We start from the raw sequence: 22,044 nt of genomic DNA, 5'->3' as shown, positions 1-22,044 counted from the left end.
CTAGCTCTTTCTTCTCACGGCGCTGGGACACGGCAGCGTTTGTTCTCAGCACCGCACGGCTCCAGAAACGACTCCTGCGAAAACCACAGAAGACACCAAAGGTTCTTTCATCACTACCTTCCCACATCACCACTGTGGGAAGCCCTCACTCGCCTCTGCCACACCAACCTCCCGACGCCCACCACCACTTCCCAGCACGGCCAACAGACGCGGCCAAGTTGGGCACGCGGGTGCAGGGCGGCCATTCTGCTCCCTGAGGAGGTATTGAGGAGAAGACCCAACCACTCCAGCACTCCCATTCTCACTGGCAGACGTGGAGTACAAGCAGCATGTTCCCAGGTCATCCTTGGCGTTGGTTCAGGGTTGACTCATGAGCTGATGTGTCCTGCTTGGAGTTCTCTGTAGTAGTTAAGGGCATGGAGATGCATAATAAAATCCGTTGTTTGCTCATTCTGTCTCCTGCACTGGAACATAGCTCCTGCACCAGGGACTTAGCAAACAGTTCCCAGACAATACAGACCAGATACCGAACACGCTGCTTGGATCCCATCCCCCCTGCAGGACGTCTGTGTGCTCTGGGTCTCAAAGCAAAGCAGGAACAGTTTTAAACTAAAAGAGGGGGGAAAATTCTTTACTCAGAGGTAAGGCCCAGAGAAGTTGTGGGTTCCCCGTCTCTGAAGATGCCCAAGGTCAGGCTGGATGGTGCCCTGAGCAGCCTGAGCTGCTGGGGGACAACCTACTCACAGCTGGGGTTGGGGGGGAGTTAAGATCCTTTCCAACCCAAACTTACGCAGTTCTATGACCTTTAAGGACCCTTCCAACCCAACCATTTCACGGTTCTACAACCTTTAAGGACCCTTCCAACCCAACCATTCCACGGTTCTACGACCTTTAAGGACCCTTCCATCCAACCCAACCATTCCACAGTTCTACAACCTTTAAGGACCCTTCCATCCAACCCAACCATTCCACGGTTCTACGACCTTTAAGGACCCTTCCATCCAACCCAACCACTCCACGGTTCTACGACCTTTAAGGACCCTTCCATCCAACCCAACCATTCCACGGTTCTACGGCCTTTAAGGACCCTTCCATCCAACCCAACCACTCCACAGTTCTACGACCTTTAAGGACCCTTCCAACCCAACCACTTCACGTTTCTACGACCTTTAAGGACCCTTCCAACCCAACAGTTCTGTGGTTCTGTGATCTACAAGGACTGTTCCGACCCAACCATTCCACGATTCCGTGATCTTTAAGGACCTTTCCAACCCAACCATTCTGAGGTACTATGACCTTTAAGGTCCCTTCCAAGCCAACCACTCTGTGGTTCTAGGATTTTACAATTGAAAGCAGAGGAACTGCCAGATGAACCTGATGATGGCAACACAGTCAGAGCTGTGACGAAAGCTTTTCACAAAGGAAGGGGGAAGACCAGGGACCTGGGGACCGAACGGAGAGCCTGGGCAGCCCTCTGGGAGCCATCCCTCTGCTCCCTCCAGCACCGCTTGGGCAGCTCCTGCCCCAGGCAGGCTCACTCCCAGCTCCAGCTCCTGCCAGGGAACGCAGTGAGCAACACAGCCTCCCGCCAGTGCTGTGACAAACAGTTGTTAAGAGGGAGAAGCGGGAGAAGAGGAAGCAATGGGGACTGTGTAAGCCATGAGATCAATGACTAAACCCCTCTGAGAGCCTTCTGTCCAGGCCAGCACAAGGCCACTTGCTCCCAGCTCGCCCTGCAAGCTCAGCCCTGCACATCCAGCACTCCCATTTGGGAGGCAACGCTCGGCCCCGCTGCTCTCCTCGAAGCCCAACCTGAATGCTCCCTTTTTGTTTATTTGTTTTTTGATTATTATTTTTTTTTCCCCTTACATCTCCATTCATGCCAAGGCTTAAATAGTGTGAGGATTTCACAGCTGGGCCATTCACTAGCCTCTAGCCACAACTCCTCCAGTGCCGACTGCCATCAACCTGACGTTAACTGCCTCCTGCGACAACCGCCCCCTTGCTGTCACATCCCATTGTCCCCCAAGCATCTGCCACAGCCAGTGTCAGGGTGGGGTGTCACTCTCCTGGGGTCTGCTGGGCTAGGTGACATCTATTCCAGCATCAGCCAGACAGCCCCTGCCCCGAGGACTTGGAGTCTTGAATTTCCCCAATGCATTTCACTTTGTGTTGACCGACCCGATCAGAAACTTCTTCCTGTGTTTCCTTATCCCCACTGCAGCTCATCGGCCCTTCCCACAAAGGCTGAATTCACCCAAAGCAGGCACTTCTGCAACTCCAACAACCACAAGCCGGCTAGGGATGGCGAGCTGGCTTCATCTCTCTGCCTCCACTAGCTGCAAAGGGAGCCTGCCTGCAAGCGGAGGTGCAAGTGACAAAATCACTGCTTTGCCCTAAAGTCGCTAACATCTATCACAGACAGAGTCCTGAGAACGTGAATGATTGGGGTTTCAGCTTCCCAAAGCTCCCCTGAGACAGCACAGGCTCTCTGCTGGGGTTATCTACGCTCTGTTGCCCCACAGGTGACCAGGAGCCACTGCGGGGACAGTACTGCTGTCCAAGGTGCCACCGCCTTGGTCCCAGTGCTTCCACACCTATGGAACAAGCGCGGCCATCTGCGTTTCCATACGGTGCCCACTCCCAGAGCTCCAAGCCAAGGGCGACGACCGCCCCGGGCTCACTTCAGGAGGAGACCCCCCCCCCAGGAGCCCTCACTCTTGAAGCTCACGTGGTTCGCCAACGGATTGCTCCCAGCTCAAAGCACACAGCAGCCGCCCCGCGTCCTCCATCCCACTGCCACCCATCGGCTCTCAAAGCCCGCTCTCAGCGTGGTTTGGTTTCCATAGCTGCAGGGCAGAGGGTTTAAAGTTTAAAGAAAAAAAGAAAAATCCCAATAAAACCTCACCGCTACTCCCCTACAAGAACTAACTGCAAGCATTCCAGCCTGCATATTATGGGCTATCAGACTATCAGCAAGCAGCCAACTGCACAACAGCACGATGGCCCTTGGAAGGCCCTTTTGGAGCTTTGCCTTAAGCAGGTGTTTCGTTTCCAATAAAGTCAAAGCTGCGCTTTTTAGTGCTTTATTGCATCAACGTCCACAACTGTTACTTGCCGTAACAGATCAGGCCGACTGATAAACTGATAAGCAGTGGGAGACGACTCGACAGAGCAACGGGGATGAGGAAGGAGAGGGAAGAAAAGGTTAACGTGGGCTAAGTCCAGGGAGGCTTACGGAAACGCGATGTGCTGCAGACTGATGCCACCAGGACCGCTCCCTGTGGTTCACCCTGCACTCTGCCCTCAAACCCCGCAGCCAACCATGCCACTACACCGGTTCCTCTCTCCAGCCCCTCTCCCAGACCTCCCTTTGCATCCAAACAAAGTTCAGCAAGATAAGGAGGAGAAGGAAGAGGGTGTACCCACGAAACCTGATGTGGGAGCCGACGGGTAGCCAGGTGTGCTGTCCAAAGCCAGCCGGCCTCTAAGAGCACCCCTATTCCCTCCTCTGGGCTCCCCTCCATCTGACAGCCCCATCTCCCCCTGCCCACAGCTCTGGGGTCAGCCTGAAAGACCCCCAGAAGTCACGCTGTGGGTCCTCTCTACTGAAGGATGCTGCCCCACGAGCTGGGGCACGGGAGAGGCATCTGGCCAGCTCCATCCCAAAAGTCACCAGCCCGTTTCTGTTTGTGCCTCCGGCTGCTCCCCCGTCCTCTGGCGACGCACACGCTGGTTAATCATTCCTCAGCCACCTTTAGCTTACTGGGGTTCTTATCAGAGAGCACAAAGTCCAAGTCCCGACCAGCAGCAGAGCTGCAGGGAGGCAAGGGGCTTCCCAACGAGCCTTGCTGCCGCAGCGCCGGGCAGGGATGCACTGCAGGGACCTGCCTCATACACTGTGCGTGCCTCGGGGTAATGCCCAGCTCCCTGGGCATGGGGCACCCCCTGGGCCAGCATCTCTTTGTGACACCTGCCACAAGCAGCAGCAGCAGCCCTCGTGCAATCCCAGCCTGTGTGCCAGCAGGATCTCTGAGTCGCCAGCAGCCCGCTCACACCTCCGTGTCACCTCTCCCTGGCCCCGCATGGGCATCGTCTCCCCAGACACCAACATAAATCTGAGCACGGGCAAAGCACCTCTTGCCACCCCTGTCACAGCCTCCGTGGGCGCACGTGGCTCTGAATCACAAGCCGCCCCTTATCAGTCGCCCTCAGGGATCCACCCTCCTACCAAGAAGCTTACCCTGTCCCCACGTTCCCCCATCCTTTTCCCACACAGGAAAAAGGAGGACTGGGGGAAGCTGAGGCAAGATGGAGAGGGGCCTGTACTGTTACCTGCTCGGATCCAGTGCGTGGCGAGCATGGTGAGAGCAGACATCAAGCCCCCGCTGCGTCCCTGCTCTCGCCCTCTGACATTTTGCTGCTTGTCCAGCTTGCAGGGCTGCTGATGGCCAGTTTTTCTGTTCCTCCAAGGAAGAGTGGGAGGGCCAGGGAGTACGCTGCTGCTACACTCTGGGATTTGGGTCTGCGAGGGGATTACCAGGAGGGATGGTCATGTGTTTGTGCTGTACCAGGTTCCCCGGGACGACTCTGTCACGGGCTCACTCTGCTCAGCAAAGCACCCTGCACAAAGCCTCTTTCCTTCCCCGCTGCACCAGCCCGCCCCAAAGAGATGGTGACACCGCAAGGCCACCTCTGCCCCGAGGCACGGCCCCACACGGAGCCCCATGGCAAAACCCACTGCCAGGGATGGACTCAGGGCAGGTAGAGGGTAGAACGGCGAACGCGAAACCCATCTCCCAGTAAAGCATTTTTCTGCACAGTGTCAATCAAACAAATCCTAACAGTCGTAGAGCAGTTGCGTGGGAAGGGACCTTAAAGATCACAGAATGGCAGAACGCCTTTGGGACAAGTGGGATCTTTAAAGATCACGGACTCATAGGACTGTGGTTGGCTGCTCCCCACCAGCTCAGGCTGCCCAGGGCCCCATCCAACCCGGCCCTGGGCACCTCCAGGGATGGGGCACCCACAGTTCCCTCTGGCATCCCGTGCCAGGGCCTCACTGCCCTCACAGTTAAGAACCCCCTCCTAAGCAGGAAAGCAGAGCGACGATTGAGACCTCCTCCTGGAAGGTGGCACTTCCTATCGCCACACGGCCCCGCGCCGCATAAAACTCACCAAAAAAATAACCAGTACCACCAAGGCACGCCAGCGAGCACACCTACGACCGAAACCCTTCACTAACCCGCGTCGGGTTTCCCAACCCCAAACCCTCCAAGCTTTCAGCGCTCACCATCCCTTCTCCGCTCCTTGCCCAATCCCCGTGGGCCAAACCTCCCCCTCCCCTGCCCCTGGAGCCCGGCTCTGCGCATCCTTCCCGCTACACATTCTTCACCAACCTCTTATCTCATAAATTAGCCAGGAGAGAAAGGGATCCCGAATAGCTGAGCTCTGTCGTAACTCTTTCCCTTACGCGAGCGGTAGGCAGGGAGGAAGGTAAGGTTTCTAGCAGGATGCCAGCCAAGGGTCAGGCGCTTTCAACTCCCTCCTTTTCCTTTGATACAAAACACAAATGCTCCAGGCAAACACTCCCAATGCTACGGAAAGACCAAAGCAAGCTCCTCTAGCTCTGCTGCCAGAAGCCCCAGCATCCTGCGTGCTCCCCTCCCGCCCCTCCATCCCAGCAGGGCTGTGCCCCACGGGTTTGCCCCCAGTCCTCTCTCAACCCCCGAGCGAAGCCCTGTGCTTTTCATTCCAGGGAACGGCGCTGCTCGGATCCCGTGCAAAGCTGCTCCAAGCAAACAGAAGGGAATCCCCTCGTTATTCCAGGGAAGAAATCCCTTTAGTGCAAAGTCTCCGCTCGAGAGAAGAAAAAGGATTTCACTAGGACAGAAACAGCCTGCTCAAACGTGTGGGGAGGGAAAGTATAGGTACCTTTGAGCAAACTGTCACCGAGGAACAAGGAAACGTTTCTACTAATGAGTTTATCCCAATAACTTAATGAACTCCAACAGCTCAGCATTTGTTAAACCTCCAGAAGCCATTAACCCTTCAGATCACCATCTCCATCCTGCAAAACCAGGCGACCACAGGCAGTGGCTTTCACCTCCACAGAGCATGGGTTCCACTTTCGCATTCAAACCCCTCTCCAACACTGCCTTACAACAGATGCTCCTTAACAACAGCACCGAAGGGATGCGGGTGCCCAAGGAGAATAAGCTCAGAGGTCCTCAAAGGAAGCAAAGAGCGGAGATGGAGAAATATCCCCCAGTAATGATCTTCTTCACTCTGTTCTTACGTGGAGGAGATGTAAAAACATCTCAAAAAGGGAGATAAGAGAAGCAAAGTAGGGAAAAGACAAAAAGAGAAAGGAAGAGAAACGAGAGAGGGAATGAAAAGAGAGGAAGGAGGAAAGAGAAAGGAGAAGGGAGGAGGAAGGAGGAGGAAAGAAAGAGGAAGGAGGAAAAGAAAGAGGAAGGGGGAGGAAAGAGGTAAGGAAGAGAAAGGGGAAAAGGAAAGGAGGAAAGAGGAATCCTAGAAGGGCTGAGGCAGGCAGGGAGCTCTGGACCACCTCACCCAACTTTCCTGCTCGCGCGGGGTCACCGAGAGCGCCCAGGAAAGGGAGAGGTGCACAGAAAACCTCCAGCCTAAAAACACGACGTTCCGGCAGAGAGAGGGAAATCCCGAGGGGCCGAACAGGGACCACAGGGACAAAGAGCGGGGACGGGACGCCTCCGCCTTCGGAGGAGGGCTGCTTTACAGCCCCGGAGGGATGGGAGAGCTCGGCGGAGGAAACCCGCTCCAGCCCGAGCGGAAAAAGGCAAAGCCGCGTACCTTCAAAGAAGCGCTGCAGAGCCTCCGTCTCGTCCACCACCTCCATAGCTGTGCCATGCACCGCGCTAACGGCCGAGCCCGCAGGGGGACCCGCAGGGGGACCCGCAGGGGGACCCGCACGGGGACGGCCCCCGGGGCCGCACGGCAGCGCTCCGCTCGGGGCCCGGAGCCGGCGGCCGCCCGCTGCCCATCGGCCTCAGCCGAGGGCTGCCCCGCTCCTCCCCCGGCCCGGCCCGGCCCGGCCCGGCCCGGCTCCGCCCGGCGCTCCCCTGCCGGCCGCGGGGAGCAGCGCAGCGCAGCGGGACGGCGGCCGGGGGCTGTGCCCGTGGGGTCGGCGGTGTTTTGCGGGACGGCGGTGTTTTCTCGCCCGCTCCGCCTCCCTTTCCCCCCCCCCCCCCCCGTCACATAACGGGACAGTTATCTAAATGAAGTTACAGTGATCTGACCACAGTTCACCAAAAGGCGAGCCCCTGCCAGCCGGAGACTGTGGGGCCATTCTGTGCGGGGCAGATAAAGCGCACAATGAGGTTTTGTCCGGCCCCGCACACCAATTCAGAAGGGCAGATTCTCTGATATATATAAATATATTTTTCTCGCTCGCACAGCTGTGCAGTGACCAATTCTTCTCTGCAGAGCGGAGGGGGGGGGGGGAGGGCTGAGGTTTGGGGACAGTAATAGGTCTATTATTTCAGGGATGGAAAGAAAGAGCTCAACAGCCCTTTTTTCTCCCCTCTGCCTCTTTCCCTTAAGACAATTGTTATTCTCTGCTACCCCGCAGCCCTTGTTCCTCACACATCCCCCCCCCCCCCACCCCCCAGCTTTGGGAACAAGCTGTGTGGGAAGGAAGCAAAATATTTGCTCTGTTGAAATTTGTATTCGCCGCGGAGTTTCTGGGTTGAGGCCCACAACAGGTGCCAGAGCCCGGAGTTAAGGCTTCTGAGCCCAGCAATCGACCCCACTGGACTCAATGCAGCTGGGGCTAACTAGGGACAGGGCTCCTCCCTGCTCTGAGCTTGCCCTGAGGTCTGGGAGGGATGCGTAAACCAGCTCCAGAGCCCAAAGCTGGGCCCCAAAATGAACAGAAGTCACCCCAAAGCCCCTCTACCCTCAGCCCCTGCTGTAGGGTTCAGATCAGGCGGCCCAGGGCCCCATCCCTGGGCAGCTCCAGGGACCAGGCACAGCCAGCTTCTCTGGACAATCCCCATCCCTCCCCTGGGATGCACAGAATCCCTCCCTTCCTTGCCCCCCTTTCAGGTAGGGCAGCCTAGCTTAACGCTGACCATAACCTGGGTGGGGGAAGTAATCCTTCCAGGTAACGTGCCATCATTCGGTGAGACGAAGGATGCTGGGATGGAGAAGAACTCACTGCCATCCTCCTTTTCTTATAACTGCCTGGGCATGCAGAAAGGCAGAGAGAAATGCAGACAGACCAGCAAGGGAACATCAGCGCGGGACAAAGGAGAGTCATTCACTCTGGGGTCATTGCCCATGCTAGCTTCAACACTGCTGATAGGGTTATCACAGATGTGTAAGGTACATCCTAGATTGCTCCCTGCCTGCTGGGAACAGCCTTGTCTTCCCACGGATCCTGCCTTCTCTCCTCTCTGTGGGTCCCCAGGCTGCCCGATGGCTTTCTGCTTTGTGTTACAGCATCTCCATGCCTCAAACACTGCTGCAATTCTTCCCCCCTCGGCAAGCATGGTTATTCTGGGATCCTCCTGCCAGCTGTGCAGAACGAAGGCATTTCAGAACGAGAGCGGTGCAGCCACCTCAACAAAACTCTGCTTGCTTGGGCTGCCTCTCACTCCGGCCAGTTTCTAGGCAAAGTGGGGATCTTTGCTGGGATTAAAGGATGCATGAAACGGTTGGAGAGGAGCCTCGATTCCCGGGAGCAGCACAAAGCAAAGGCAACCACGGTACCCCTGCTTTGGGGGTAAAGATGCCCCACGTTTACAGCTGCGGGAGACCAGTTTGGCTGCAGATGGATGAAGCGAGGTCCATCCCGGCGGAGTCTCGCTGCTCTGAGAGCCTCGTGCTGAGGCTGCGTGCCCCCTCCAGCATCAGACAGCAGGAGATGGTGGAGGATGCAGGCTCGCCCTCCTCCGATGCCCCATCCGCACCCAAGGCAGCTGCTGCAGGCGGAAGCAGATCACTGCGGGCTCGCTCGGTTATCTCCTCTTGGCAAGAGAAGGGTGCTGATAAATCTGTCCCCGGTTATCCATTAACTACGAGAGGTTTGTTCCCAAGAAGGAGAGAACACCACCATTGATCGAGTAAAAGGATAAAGGAAGGTCGCCAGGGAGGGACGCCCATCCTGGGGCAGCTTTCCTGCTGGGAGCACGCCTGCAGCCGGCAGCAGCAGCACTAAAAACACCTCGGGCACGCTGCAAGGGAGCTCCTGCTGCACTTGCAGCTCAAGCTTCTCCCGACGGAGCCCCGAGGTCTTCCAGCAGCATGACTGCTTGTACGACCAGCCGCGCAGCAGCCCTAGGAGCAGGCAGAGAGCACTACTCCAGCCCCGAGGGTGCCCACCCTCTGCTGTGGCACGGGGCACCGCACACCCGTGCCCCTCTGCGTCCTCACGCAGGGAAACGCAGGCTTGATAGAGCTCCTGAGCTTTCACGGCAACAAACGAGCCTTCAGCAGCAGTAGGTTGCTGAAAAGGTGTGGAAATGCCCGTGCTGTTACAGATGAGTACATGCAGCTTCATCTATTAAAACCATCTTTCCGCACGGCCTCCTCTGGATATCCACTTCTCATCCTTCTTGCTCTTTTCCAACCGAAGGACAACACTAAGATCCTTGGAAGACAAAAAATAAACCCCGAAGAACCAGTTGGGGGCTGCAATTTACAAGTTGGATGGCTGCTTTAACTACTTAGATATTTTCCACGTTAGTGGCCATTTTCTCACTTGGGAACACATCGGGTCTGGCTCAGATTTTTTTATCTTGTTGTGAATTCTGGGTGCTTTATGGACAACGAGCTTTCCTCAATCAATTTCTCCTACAGCCACTGACGTAGCAAATAGCCAGAGAGTTGTCCTGGAAATAGCAGCTCTGTCCCTGCTACGTCCATCAGCCACAGCTTTTAATAGTGAAACGAGTTTCAAAGCAGCATCCACAGTGCCTGCTGTGATCACATTCATAAACTTTCCCCTTAGTAACTGTATTAAAACGGTCCCTGCGAAGCGTGGATTATTTTCGTGTTTACACAACGGTAGGATCCAGAGTTTAATGTTTTTCTCTCTCTGAGAGAGGAAGTGTTTGTAGAAGTAATATATTTTTATGAGACTACCCGATAGTTATGGGTAGGAAAACAAAACAAAGCCAAACATCAGGCAGGCCCTTAAACATACCAGCACTTTTTATGGGCATTTTTATAGGGACTCGGTAGTTCAGCCACCCCTGAGCTCTTAATTCCCTGATAGTGCTTAGTCTCTTCAGGAACAACCCCAAGAACTATTCCACGCAGCCATTAATAGCATTATTTTCCTCCAGGCATTCCTGTTCCTGCCTGCATTCCTGATGGCTGCTCAGAAAGCTCCTGCTCCCCCAGCTTCCCTTACTCCTCTCACTGTAGCCCCAGTATTGCTTTCCTCCACCCAGAGTATTTATTCCCATGGCACTGCTCATCTGTAAACAGCACCAGGCATTCGTATCCGTGCCTGACAAACCCACACAAATCCCTTGCTCTGCAGGGATGTTTCTCCTATTGCAGACTGAGATCCAGAAGGGACAGGGCTGGCGAGGTGACCAACACCCCAGGCACCGTAACACTGCACCATCTTATCCACCCCCCACTGCAACCAGAGCGTGGTGCAGGCTTTCAAACTCACACACAGTCCTTTGGGACGAAACTTCAGGCAAATCCCAGCTGTCATTCTCCAGGTCAGGCTTGGGAACAGTCACATACAGCAGTCATGCTTGGACATCCATTTTTATACAGTGCCATACAATATACGGAAAAAATTATGTACATATATCTTTATATAATAGGCTATATTAATCTGTATCTTTCTTTACAGCAATATCAGGTTAGAACTTTCATACATACGTACAAAAAGTCAAGTGAGAATGGCACACGAAGAGTGCTTTCGTTTCCTTGTAGTCTTCATGCTGGGGCAGCTCGGAGCAGGGATCCAGAGGGCAGCATTCCCGGGGCAGGCAGTGACCCCTCAGCCGGGCATGGGAGCACAGGATCCTGTGCTGTTTCCCCCCCCCCTCCTCCCCAGCTGCACGTGCAAGTGCTGCAGAAAGCAGCAAACTCACAGCCACCCTGGCCTGAGCTGCCCCAGCACAGGGTGTGTGACACAGGTGACCAAAGGGGTTTTTTTTTTTCCATTGAGGCATTGGTGTGTGATGACAGAGAGAGGAGGGGGAGGCAAAGGAGTCACTGTGTGCACTGAGCCCCCCACCAACAAACGGCTCCTGTCACACGCAGGCGGACTGCAGCATCACAGCTGGTCTTGAAGAGCACAGGGAGGAGGGAAATAGCTTCCCACAGCTCCTCTGGTCTGTCTCTGCAACAGAGGCACGAGAAGTGGCCATCGTAGCAGGACAGCACAGAACAACTGAGATAAAGGGGGCTTAAGGGCAGAGTGCTCCTCTCATGCTGTCCCATGCGTGCAGGCATAATCCCTGTGTTGACACGAGTGATCAAGTTCATCAGTGGGCCAGGAACGAGCTTGAGACTATTACCTGGACATCACCTCTGCCATCAGCTGCAGTGTCTGGGGAGGAAAAGCTAGGAAGCTGTAGGTTCAGCAGCTGCTGGGCCAGCGAGCACTGATAAAGGAGATAAGACCCTCAAGATGTGTGTGGCAGTAACCCAGCAAGCATAGCTTGCCTCGGTACTGCCACGTGCACCAGGTACCTCCGACTCTGAGCCATCACAACTGCACAAAGGGATGGAGAGCAAGGCAGCAGGATCCCCGTTTCAGAAAAGAAAGATGCTTGTGTTATGTGCTGCTGCATTAAATGTTTGTGGGAACGAGGAGACAGCCAGAGGTCCCTTTCACCATAGGGGATGTGCTGGGTGAGCAGAGAGCTTCAGTAAATGGAAAACAAAGCACGGAATGGCGTGATGAGGGTGGGACTCATACACAGCAAATGCCCAGCTCAGAGAGGGAGCACTTACCTTTGGGAGATGGCTGTTCCAGGACCAGCCCGGGAACGATGGTAAAATCAGAACTGCAGTGGGCAGTTCACAACGTGTTACGTCCCTTTCAGCATCGGTCCTTAGAAAAACAGAGTCAGATCTTGAGCAGAGAGGAGATTTACTCATGAATAGAGCTAAGAGGAACTTCCAAACACACTTGAGGTCACATGCACCAAAGGAGAGCGGTGCTGGAAAGCCTTCCCCCTCTTACTGCACAGAAAATCCCTTTTTTTTTTCCATTTTCTTCGCCCAAGAGGAGGTTACAGAGCTGAGGAGTCACAGATTAAGGGCAGTGTGGGGAAAAGAAAGGACTCTGCCTCAAGTCAGGCTTTGCTGTTGGCCCTGGGAGGCAACGTGAGGGAGCAGGGGACAATGGGAAGCGTGACAAGTCCTGACAAGACACTGCTCCTCTGCAGAACAGACTGCAGGCTATCGACCATCTTCATAAAACAGTTCTCCATCCCAACAACACCCTACAAGTTAAATAAAGGTTTTGATTCTGGGCCCTGCTCCCTCCCAGGTGTCAGACTCGCATACCTGAGCAGCAAAGGCCTTACTCAGAGCTGGAACATAAAGCCCTGAAGCAGACACACTCCTCAGGCTGTACCCCTGCCATCCACCATGTCACACACTGCTCGCTCATCAGCTATCAAGGGGAAAGGGCATCAGTGACACAGTCGGATTCATGCACCTCTCACACGACCTTCTGTGACACGGAGCACAGCCTCCTCCGTGCAGCAACACCATGAGGGGGAGCTTTGGCACAAGAGATGCTCTTCTTGCCTAAATCCACCTCTGAAACCGACATCTCACCTGCTAAGAAGCAAACCTCTCTTTAAGCGTGAGCTTTTGGGTTCAAAATGTCAGCTATTCTACCCATTTTCCTTCCACTTCCTTAACACGTTACTTCTCCAGAACTACCAAGGAAGCATTTTAGCTGACAAAAATTTACTTACCCTAAGCTTTTCCAACTAGAAAGAGGATCACACAATTCATCCATGGGCTTCCTAAAGTGCAGAGGAGTTCTGTGATAGCCTGTTAGCAGCAGAATAATTAAAAAACAGCTCAGCTCAGCTCGTATTTGGTGGGGTGAATTTAAAGAGGAGAAGAAACAGGTGAAAGCACGGAGGGGTCGCCAGCAAAAGGCATCTCTGACTTCAACTGTCTGAGCAGAAAGAAGTCTAAGCCACAGAAGAGAGGAAAGCAGAAGGAGCTTTTAAGCTCCCTCACCAAGGGGGTTGGAGCTGGATGATCTTTAAGGTCCCTTCCAACCTCATTATAACTCTATAATTAAGCAAAAGGCAAAGCTGATAGGTTTGTGTTGAGGCTAGAGGTGATCTTAAATGTCCTTGGGACATTTAGGTGAGAATATGCAGCACATATGCGTGCTCACGATGCCCAGCAGAGACAAGCAGGAGCTTGTAGCTCCCTAAATACACTCAGTAGACAAAGACCTAACCCATCTCAGTGCTCCGTGGTGAGCAGAACATCTCATGCAACTCCTGTGTAGTCTGAATGGTGCTTGAGATTGCAGAAACTACGAATGAACACTGAGAATATTGATCATAAACAAAGGTAAGCAAAAGCCACAGATACCACATGGCACGTACCAAGCCTCTTGGTGTCAAAATGCTAAGTGCCAAGTCCCATTCTTCTGCAGTTAGATGAAATCTGCCACACCGGGGGGTGGGGGGGGGACTGAAACATCAAGGGAATACGTAAACTTCCAAAGGCACAAAGCTTAAGAGGAGGAACCAGAAGTTGAGAGATTAAGAAATCAGAAGCAGCTTCAAGTTTCCAAAGACAGCTATGCATCAGCAGGAGAGCAGCCTGTCCAGAGGCTCCTACAGCATGGAAGTGATAAGAATGAAAACGCTCAGACATTTGAAGGAGGGATAATGCAAAGAACACGGATTTACTCAGTGAGGACTTGCTGTGAGGACTGGGAACAGAGCCATGGAAAACAGGAATCGCCCGTAACGTGATACAGTATGGATGTTAACCAGAAGGGCTCTCTTGCACCTTGACTGCCTTGACTGAGAAACAACGTGTTCTTAAGACAGAGGTTATCCACCTCACCATCCTCACCATCCCTCGGGTAGGGCACCAGCAGTTGCACCCAGCCTCTCTGAGACATCTCCCAGTAGCTCGCTGCCAGGGACAGAGGTGATTCCTTCCTTAATGTTTGTAAAGTGCCTTGCAGATATAAAGCTCTGCCGAAGTGCTAAGTGTTTTCACTGCCCACCTTCTGCCAACAATCAAAGGCAGAGGCGAAGTCCTTTTCCCCCACTCTAAGTGCATGTCAGCAGTCTGCATCAGGAGGTGAGCTAGCCTGCTAGGCTCAGCTCCCTATGCTTCAGCTCCCTTTCCCCTCAGAGCTATCCATGTACCTACTCCTGGACATCACCTTTGCTGGAGGTAGAAGCACTACAAGTCAGCCTTACCCTGTGCTTTGCAATGGTGGATGATCTGATGGCACTTACACTGCTGTTCTGCATGAGCTCCTGAACTGTGCCACCTCCCAGCAAAGGGAACACTCCCTCTGTTCTGAGGGACTGACAAAACAACTTCTCGTTGCTTGGAACAAAATGTTTGGGTTTTTTTTCTTTTACAGATTACAGCCAATTCAGAGGGGCTTCTTCCTTCCAAATCAAGATTGTATAGAACAGGTTCCCCCTAGGATCCAACGCTCAGGGACAACATTTTACTACCTGAACAGAAGCCCTGCATTTCTAAGGGCCCTGTAATTTTTAAGGAGCAGGGGGATACAGCATCCCATGTAAAATTGAGCAGATCAGCCCTTGGACAAAGTCCAGTTCCTTTCTGTGTACCTGAAGTGCCTTACATCAGCACACACCAGCTATAAAGTGCTCCTGCTCTGAAGTGACAGAATTTGATATCGCCGCGCTCTCTCTGTGCTGCATCCAGGGCAGCACATCCCTAAGCCATGATCAGGGCTGCCAGCGAATGCAGCCAGAGCCTAAGGGAGCTGGGGAGCCCAGGAGCTGGCACAAACCTAGCTCCTGGGAAGCATCTTCCCACATTGGTAATACCACAGCTAAGGAGAGGGAAGTCACATCCCTAAGAAGAATTTCTTTTCCAGTGAGGGAGGTCAGAGCTCCAATGAAACCGGATTGCTAACTCCGTGCAATCCTTTAACTGACAGTCAGCAAAGTCACAGTGTGTTTAACTTTCTAGACAGGCAACCTCTTTCCTGCTTCCCACCGTGGAGACACCCTGCTTGGATAGCTCTGGGCACTGAGGCTCTGCACAGCAGTGCTTAGGTAGTCTCACTAACTTGGTCAAGCTTCGTAACACACTGTGCCAACAGGGACAATGGGTGAGGGAAACAGCTTCCCCCAGGACACTGAGCTGAGCAGTCTCCCATCACCCCACACTGCTTCTAAAAGCAGGGGACTCGTGAGCATACCTGCTTACTCTCTCTGCCCTCAGCCTCCAGAGGGAACGGTGCAGGGAGGAGAGAACGAATATTTTCTGCCCAGAGAAAGCCTCCCCCGTTTGCTTAATAAATACCTTCCAAAAGCTCAGCAGCTTTGTAAACATACAAGAGATTTCAATACTCAGTAATAAGTTCATCTTTTCCCTGAACTCCCAATGACAGTGGCTGGCACTGATCTGTGATTACTGCATACGGGTTGCGTGAGGACCCAGCAGGGTCCAGGAGGGGACCCCAGGTGCCTGGGAAGCAGCAGTGAGTGTAGATGAGCCATTGAATCTTGAAGTTGATCCATCCACGCAGCTCTGAGATGAGAATGCTGCGAGTCCTGCAGGAGCATCGCCAGCTCAGAGCAGTCCAGGGCACTGAGCGATGACGGTGATGTCCAGGAGAACTTCTTCTGGTGAAGGAGGGACATGGCAGAGGGCTTTGGGCTCTTCAGAGCAGTTTCTGTTCCTCTCAGGAGCAGCCTGGTGGTCATTGAACACAGAAAACACAGTGCCAGCCCAATTCTTGCTGCACCTGGCCAGGGAAGGGGAGACTGCATTTGGGGAGAACACAGCCCCAATGGCTTTAAAAAGAAGAGAGTGTCCTAGGAAGGCAATCCCCATGGGAAGTGTGACGAATTGGATCTTGGGCCAGATCTGACATGGTAGTGCAACAGGGCCCAAAGTTTCAACCCGTTCATTTCCAAAACCAGTGAAATGGTACCAAGGGAGGGATGGGGGTTGGGGAGGGAAGGATCTGGCCTGCCCCCCTTTGCTTCTGTCTATCCAACTGTCAAACTTCAGAGAATCTACCCCTTCACCCTTGAGAATTCCCTGGAGCAAGGTATCTCACTCCCAAACTCAGCAGGTGCCCTGGGGCAAGGGATCTGCCTCTTACATGAAATGAGACAGGCTGAGGTAGGGAACTTGCATCTACCTTTAGTAACTCAGACCCTCTTAGTGTAGCAGGCCTTGCGAGGCAATGCTTCTTCTCCCAGCTGTAAGCATGGTACTCCAGCACAACGCATCCTCCAGACGGCGTGCCACCACTGTGTCACCCCAGAAGGAATGTTTCCAGCTGTCTCCACCAATTCCAGCTGCCCGACGACCACCTCCTCTCCGAGTATTATCCCAGCACTCAGCCAATGGGATCAGCTCTCAGAGCTACTCCCCTTTGCCCTGCACTAGAGGGCCGAAATCATGAGGTCCTCCTGCTTGGCAGGGCTGGTTACGTGCCCAGAGGGGGTGGAAGTCCGGATTTTGTCAGTGGCCAGGCACTCCTGGCTGCTCACACCTGTGGGAGTGATGTCCATGAGTTCTCCGGATGAACTAAGGGGGAAGGAAGGTGAGACAGAGATGCCCGACGAAGGATCTGTTGAGCCTGCAAACAACCTCGGGGGCTTTGGGACTAGATTGGGTTCGTACTGTGCCCTCAGCAGGATCTCCTGATCACTGACAGACTTGGGCATCTCCGCAAAGTCACTGGAGCTATCCGACACCATCATGCAGTAGATGTCCTGGAAGGAGCTGCTTTTGCTATCCAAATTAAAGAGGCTGTCTATGAACTCAGCAAATTCCAGCACCTGAGGACTGGGAACATCTGCGAGCCGTCCATTCTGGAGGGACAGCTCCTCACGAGGGGCTAAGGAGACACGGTCCCCCTCGCTGCTGGCCCCCTCCTCGCTGCAGCGTCGCTGAGGGGTGGTACCACCGCTGTTGAGTGCGTTGTCAGGAGCCTGAGTCTCCTGGGAGTGCTTGGAGAGGCTGTCAGCAGCCAGCAGCTCTGTCCGCGAGCTGAGGGAGGGATTCTCCTCAGGGATAGCGGGGTCTATATAAAAGCAGTGAGTCTCATCCTTCTCCATGACAGCGTGGAGGCTGGGGGAGCCTCGGATACTCCGGAAACCAGAGGAGCGCCTGGAATCGAAGCTGTAGATGGATTCGTTGTCAGAGAGGCTCTCCATGGTCGCGAGAGGGGCACGGCGGTCCTGCAGCTCCACAGAGAGACGCTCCTTTGTGTCCAAGAGCAGCAGCTCCACAGGGTCCTTCTGCACGGGAGGAAGTGGCTTTGTCTCATAAAACCCCTCCAAGCTAATTTCAGAGTGCGACTTGCTCCTGCAATGACAAACAGAGACAACGTCAGGCTGCTTCGCTCCTCAGAACCACGAGCTGTCTGAAGGGACCACACCTGAGGCACAGACTCCCTTGTGCACACTGAGGCCACGTGCTGTTGGTCTAACCACAGCAATGCACGACCGCAGGAGATGCGTTTTTAATCTTCAGGAGCAGTAGTGTCCTGAGGTTTCCAGTCCGAGGCAGGAAACTAGCTCTGACTTTGAGTTAACCTGGCTAGAACAACTCCCACAAATCTCTCTGCCCTCTTCTCCATCCCTTTCAGAATGGGAATTCAGAACTCCCACTCCGCCTTCACTCGCAGTGCCCTGGGTCAGAAATCATCCCTCCTGTCCCTGTTGTTTGACTTACACTGTTTTTCTCTCAGTGCAGCTGTCTCAAGCACTGGCTGCTGTCTCTCCCGTTCCTATCTCAGCTCTCCTTCACTGTGTCTGACCACTCTCTCTGCAACAAAACCCTTAACAGTTTTCTACTGCTTGCTGTCATCCTTTTTCTTTTTAATTTACACTTCACTTGTGTTACCTCAAAGACACTCAGCCGTGCATCCCTCAGAGCTCCTCACCCAGGTGCACACAGCTTCTCAGTGGGTCTCCACCTGAGATCTCTGTTCTAGTTCTTCCCTTGTGAACAAATAATCCCCTCCCATCAACAGTGCCATCACCTGCCAATTAGTTCTACTGTTAACAAAACTCAGTTTTGTCAGGATTCATGGAATTAACAAGTACTTTCATTTTTTAAATGAATGCATGAGAAAGCAGGAAAAGAATCAGCTGAAGATACTTGGCACAGTTGGGTTTAGATGTGGAACATGGGCTGGGGAGACTTTTTCCTCCAGTGAATCCGTCGTATCTTCTTATCTTGAGCTTATTCTGCACCTCTACTTGCTCATGGAGACAGGGGGAGAGACAAGAGTGTTTATGGGAATCAATTACAAGAACACGAGCAGAACAGTCTTCACTTTACAAAACGATCAATGGTCTAACACCAGCTTGTGTATATTGCAAAAAAAAAAAAAACAACTAGATTACAGAAGTGGTAGAAATGCCTCTTACAATGGTTTTCTGTTTTCACCGTGTCTCCAAGCTTCAGGTACAAACTACTTCCCTTCTCATCTTCTCACTTCCCTGTTCGGTCTGCAGGTTTGCCTCCTATAATGCAATGCTGTGCTGGAAGTCACACACTCAATTTTAAAATAAGTTTTTGTCCACATTTTTTTATATTTGAAAGAAACCGAGAAGAGAAATCTGTGCTCTTCTGCAAAACCTCAGTTGCAAGGAAGAAAATTCAGCAGGGAGTCTCCCTGTCATTTCCTGGATGGAAAGTTGATGTATTCTACAAGAAGGAAGTCTTTCCCAGACCAGTCCTTCGTATACCTCCTAGATGACCCTCCACCTTTTGCCCCTTGACAGACTAGCAATGCCAGCATCCAGTAGTCAGGGATGATCCAGTCTACATAAAAATGTACTCCCAACAGGAATGCTTTCAGTACTTCTTTCTACCACAGGTCAGTTTTACACGAAGGAACTTCACATGTTCTGTAAGCTTACGGCTGTCACTGCTTCTCAGCTTTTGAGAATCAGAGCCATGGGCTATCTTTGGGCACATCACTCACACAGGAAAACGGAGATTTGGCTGCAAGACTGCAAGCCTTGCTTTTCTGTTTCCAGGGCAAAGCCCACTTGTCTGGATAAGAAAAGGATCTTCCCGTATTTTCAACTCCTAGGTTCTACTGAACCTGCTGCACTCACAGATTCTTGAGCAACACAGAGGATCACTTCTTTTTTTCTCTGGCTTTATTATGTCCTGAGTCACATCAATTCAAAGCCCCATACAAGCAGTCCTTAGATCTATCCTTCCTGCAAACACTGGTCACAGTGCCCCAAGAGAGGATCCGCACTTAAGAGCCAGCAGCCCTCCAAAGAAATCCAAGATATATTCTTACTTTGTACTGCTGTTCCTTCTGTCCACTGTTAAGGTTCCAGTTCCAATCTGAACAGAGGGTCCACTGGGCAAGGGCTGACTTTGGAAGATCAGCTCTGGAGTGAGATCCACTTCTGTAGGGCTCACCATCACTTTGGCTGCAGAAAGTAAAGCTGTTTTCCCCTTGTTGTAATTCTCTAAGACCTATACGAGGCAAGCAAAGGAACAGTAGTGCTTCAGTGGAGACACCAGCATCACTGTTCTCAGCTCAGAACTTCCAAACCACTGGATTTGCCACTGTTTCTTACTAATGCTTTTCAAAAGCACAGGGCAAGGTCTTGACATTAAGGATTAAATGAAGGTATTTCTACAGTCTGCCCTGTCAGGATGCCCTGCTGCGAATCCAGGACTGGGGAGATTACCAAAGATGCTGCCAGAAACAGCTTTCAGACCAGAACAGCACAGCAGACTTGGCTAAAACTCACGGCAGAGCTGCACATAGCTACAAATAATCATTTAGAGGCAGAGATCCATTCCACAACCACTACATGAACTCACCAGCAGAGGCTGCAGCAGCATTGTGGAGCACTTCTGAACTGCCCTGCACAGCTGCACGCATGGACATCCAGTGCTGTGACAGCTCACAACATTTCACCTGAACTGCACGCTGTAATAGGCAGCTTTGAGAGGGTGAACCACACACCACCCAACCTCACATTATTACTGCACACTAGGGGGCAGAAGTGTTCTTGCACTAAGAATTAATAAGCCCAAATCCCATCCCTGGGGGTCCCTGACTCTCCAATGCACGCACACAGCTTTGGTTTTGCAGACACTGTCTCTACAGCTCACCTCACCAGAATCACCACCACGCTCCTCCTGCCCAAGCCCTTGCACTCAAGCTCAGTCCATCATATCACACCTCCCCACCCTCTGACCCCAACTCTCAGCATTACCTTGTTGAGCCCTTCCATGACCACATATGGGAGGTGTTCGTGCAACATTGCTGGTGAGATGATCACTTCATTAAATGCCTTATTGTCACCCCAGATAGCAAAGTAAGTGGGATCCTCTTGCTCACAGCAACTAAAGAAAGGAGTTGGGATCCAGAGGAGAAGTGCAAGCCAGTGTTTTGGCGTGCAATAGTGAGGAAGAGCAGGTTACAGAGAGAGAAAAAAGAACAACAGGAGAAGATATTAGGTACAATTCTTCTAAAGCACTGCACAGTGACAGTGCAGCCACGGTAAGGCAGTGAAAAAATCCACTTCTTTCATAGATGGATTGCTCCCTTGGGGATTTTTTTTCTCTTGGCAAAGGGCTGGCTTCCCAGCTCTATGCCCACTCACCAGCACTGCTCTGCAGGATGATTGTGCACCACGTGGATGATGCGGCCAGGTGGGTAGAGCGGCGTGCTGGCAGACAGGGCAATGGTCAGATCACTGGGGTGGGTCCAGAGGCGGTTGCTCGTCACCGAGTTCTCTTCAGTCTCTTCAGGAAGCTCTGATTTGGGTATGCACTTGGTAGCACCCAAGATGATCCTCCACTGCCCAACATCATGTAAAGGTGGGAGAAGATGGAGATGAAGAGAAAGACCAGAAAGGCAGAGCTGTCTCACAACATACTGTCCATAGGTTTACTTACACTGGATGCTTAATACAAGAGAAAAAAAACTGAGTTTGTGTCTCTGTTGATTGAATTGCAGACCCTGAGAGAAATAACCCTGTACTGGCTTCCTCCCTTTCCTTATTTTAACCTTAAAAGTGGCAAAAGCTTGTTCTAGATGTTTTGGCAGAGTTAGGGACCCTAGAACAAGCACATTTTTGTCCACTAATGGGACATCTTCCCAGGACAAGCAAGGTAGATAGAATCTCAATTTTCAACACGGGGAAGAAGGAGAAGACTACACAGCTTAAGCAAACAAAAAATCCCTTTATGCTTTTCTTTATGCACTAAAAAAAAACCCCAAAAACCAGAGATCAAAAGTTTACTGGAACAACATCAAAACGGAATTCTATCAAGAAAAACATCAGCTCGGTTTTTTTACCCCCTAAATATTATTTCTCTAACATCTCAGCTCTAAGAACTTGAAAATCTTGTGCTTTTTCCACCTCAATGTAACGGTAAGGAAGTCTTGGAAAGAATAATTGGGCACGTTTCTGAACTCTACACCATTAACAGCCCACTTGCACTAGAACAGCACCACCTAGAGAGCACAAAGCAGTGCCTACAAGCAGACAGATGCACTTCCCAGCCTGATACCCATCCCTTGTTATTGGCCAGGAAAAGCTACAGCTGCAACACAGACTTGCAAACAGGCTCAGATGAGAAAGCTTCCTGCTCAGTTTTTTTGGACACGACGGTGAACTCCCAGCACGTGAGCTAGAGTAACCACAGAGCTATAAAGCCAGCCTGCAAGCAGAGTGTTTCTCTCAGTCCTGCCTCTCTGGCTGCCTTCCTGCTGCTTCCATCGCTCCTCTCGTATCCTAAACAACAGTGATGGTGGATCTGAGGAGATCTGGGAGTCAGGAGAAGCCCGCAGTACTGCTGCGTGACACCAAA

The 22,044-nt window shown here is 52.5% G+C and overlaps 2 protein-coding genes across 7 annotated transcripts in view; both read right to left on the bottom strand.

Annotated features, from left to right (window-relative positions):
- Positions 1-7,024, bottom strand: part of MYRF (myelin regulatory factor) — a 34,524-nt gene extending 27,500 nt beyond the window's left edge. For all 5 annotated transcript variants that reach the window (XM_065755514.1, XM_065755516.1, XM_065755515.1 and 2 more), the window contains exon 1: positions 6,835-7,024. In XM_065755514.1, the coding sequence (XP_065611586.1) occupies positions 6,835-6,880 (46 nt within the window). In that variant the 5' untranslated portion in view covers positions 6,881-7,024. The remainder of the gene's footprint in view (positions 1-6,834) is intronic.
- Positions 7,025-15,689: 8,665 nt separating this feature from the next.
- The window catches only part of DAGLA (diacylglycerol lipase alpha), a 30,485-nt gene continuing 24,130 nt past the window's right edge, over positions 15,690-22,044 (bottom strand). The window contains exons 17-21 of one of the 2 annotated variants that reach the window (XR_010623389.1): positions 20,832-21,028; positions 20,442-20,571; positions 19,508-19,689; positions 16,373-17,547; positions 15,690-15,918 (exon numbers count right to left, since the gene is read on the bottom strand). Coding sequence is in view for 1 of the 2 variants with exons in the window: in XM_065755513.1 (XP_065611585.1) it covers positions 16,620-17,547; positions 19,508-19,689; positions 20,442-20,571; positions 20,832-21,028 (1,437 nt within the window). In the remaining variant the exon portion in view is untranslated. Of the gene's footprint in view, positions 15,919-16,184; positions 17,548-19,507; positions 19,690-20,441; positions 20,572-20,831; positions 21,029-22,044 lie in introns of those variants that run through there. The other variant, XM_065755513.1, reaches the window with a different exon arrangement.

Source organism: Cyrtonyx montezumae, unplaced genomic scaffold (assembly GCF_038088225.1).
Source record: "Cyrtonyx montezumae isolate F1298 unplaced genomic scaffold, pur_monq_1.0 scaffold_10, whole genome shotgun sequence".
NCBI lineage: Eukaryota > Metazoa > Chordata > Aves > Galliformes > Odontophoridae > Cyrtonyx > Cyrtonyx montezumae.
This window is presented reverse-complemented; position numbering and strand designations above follow the sequence as displayed.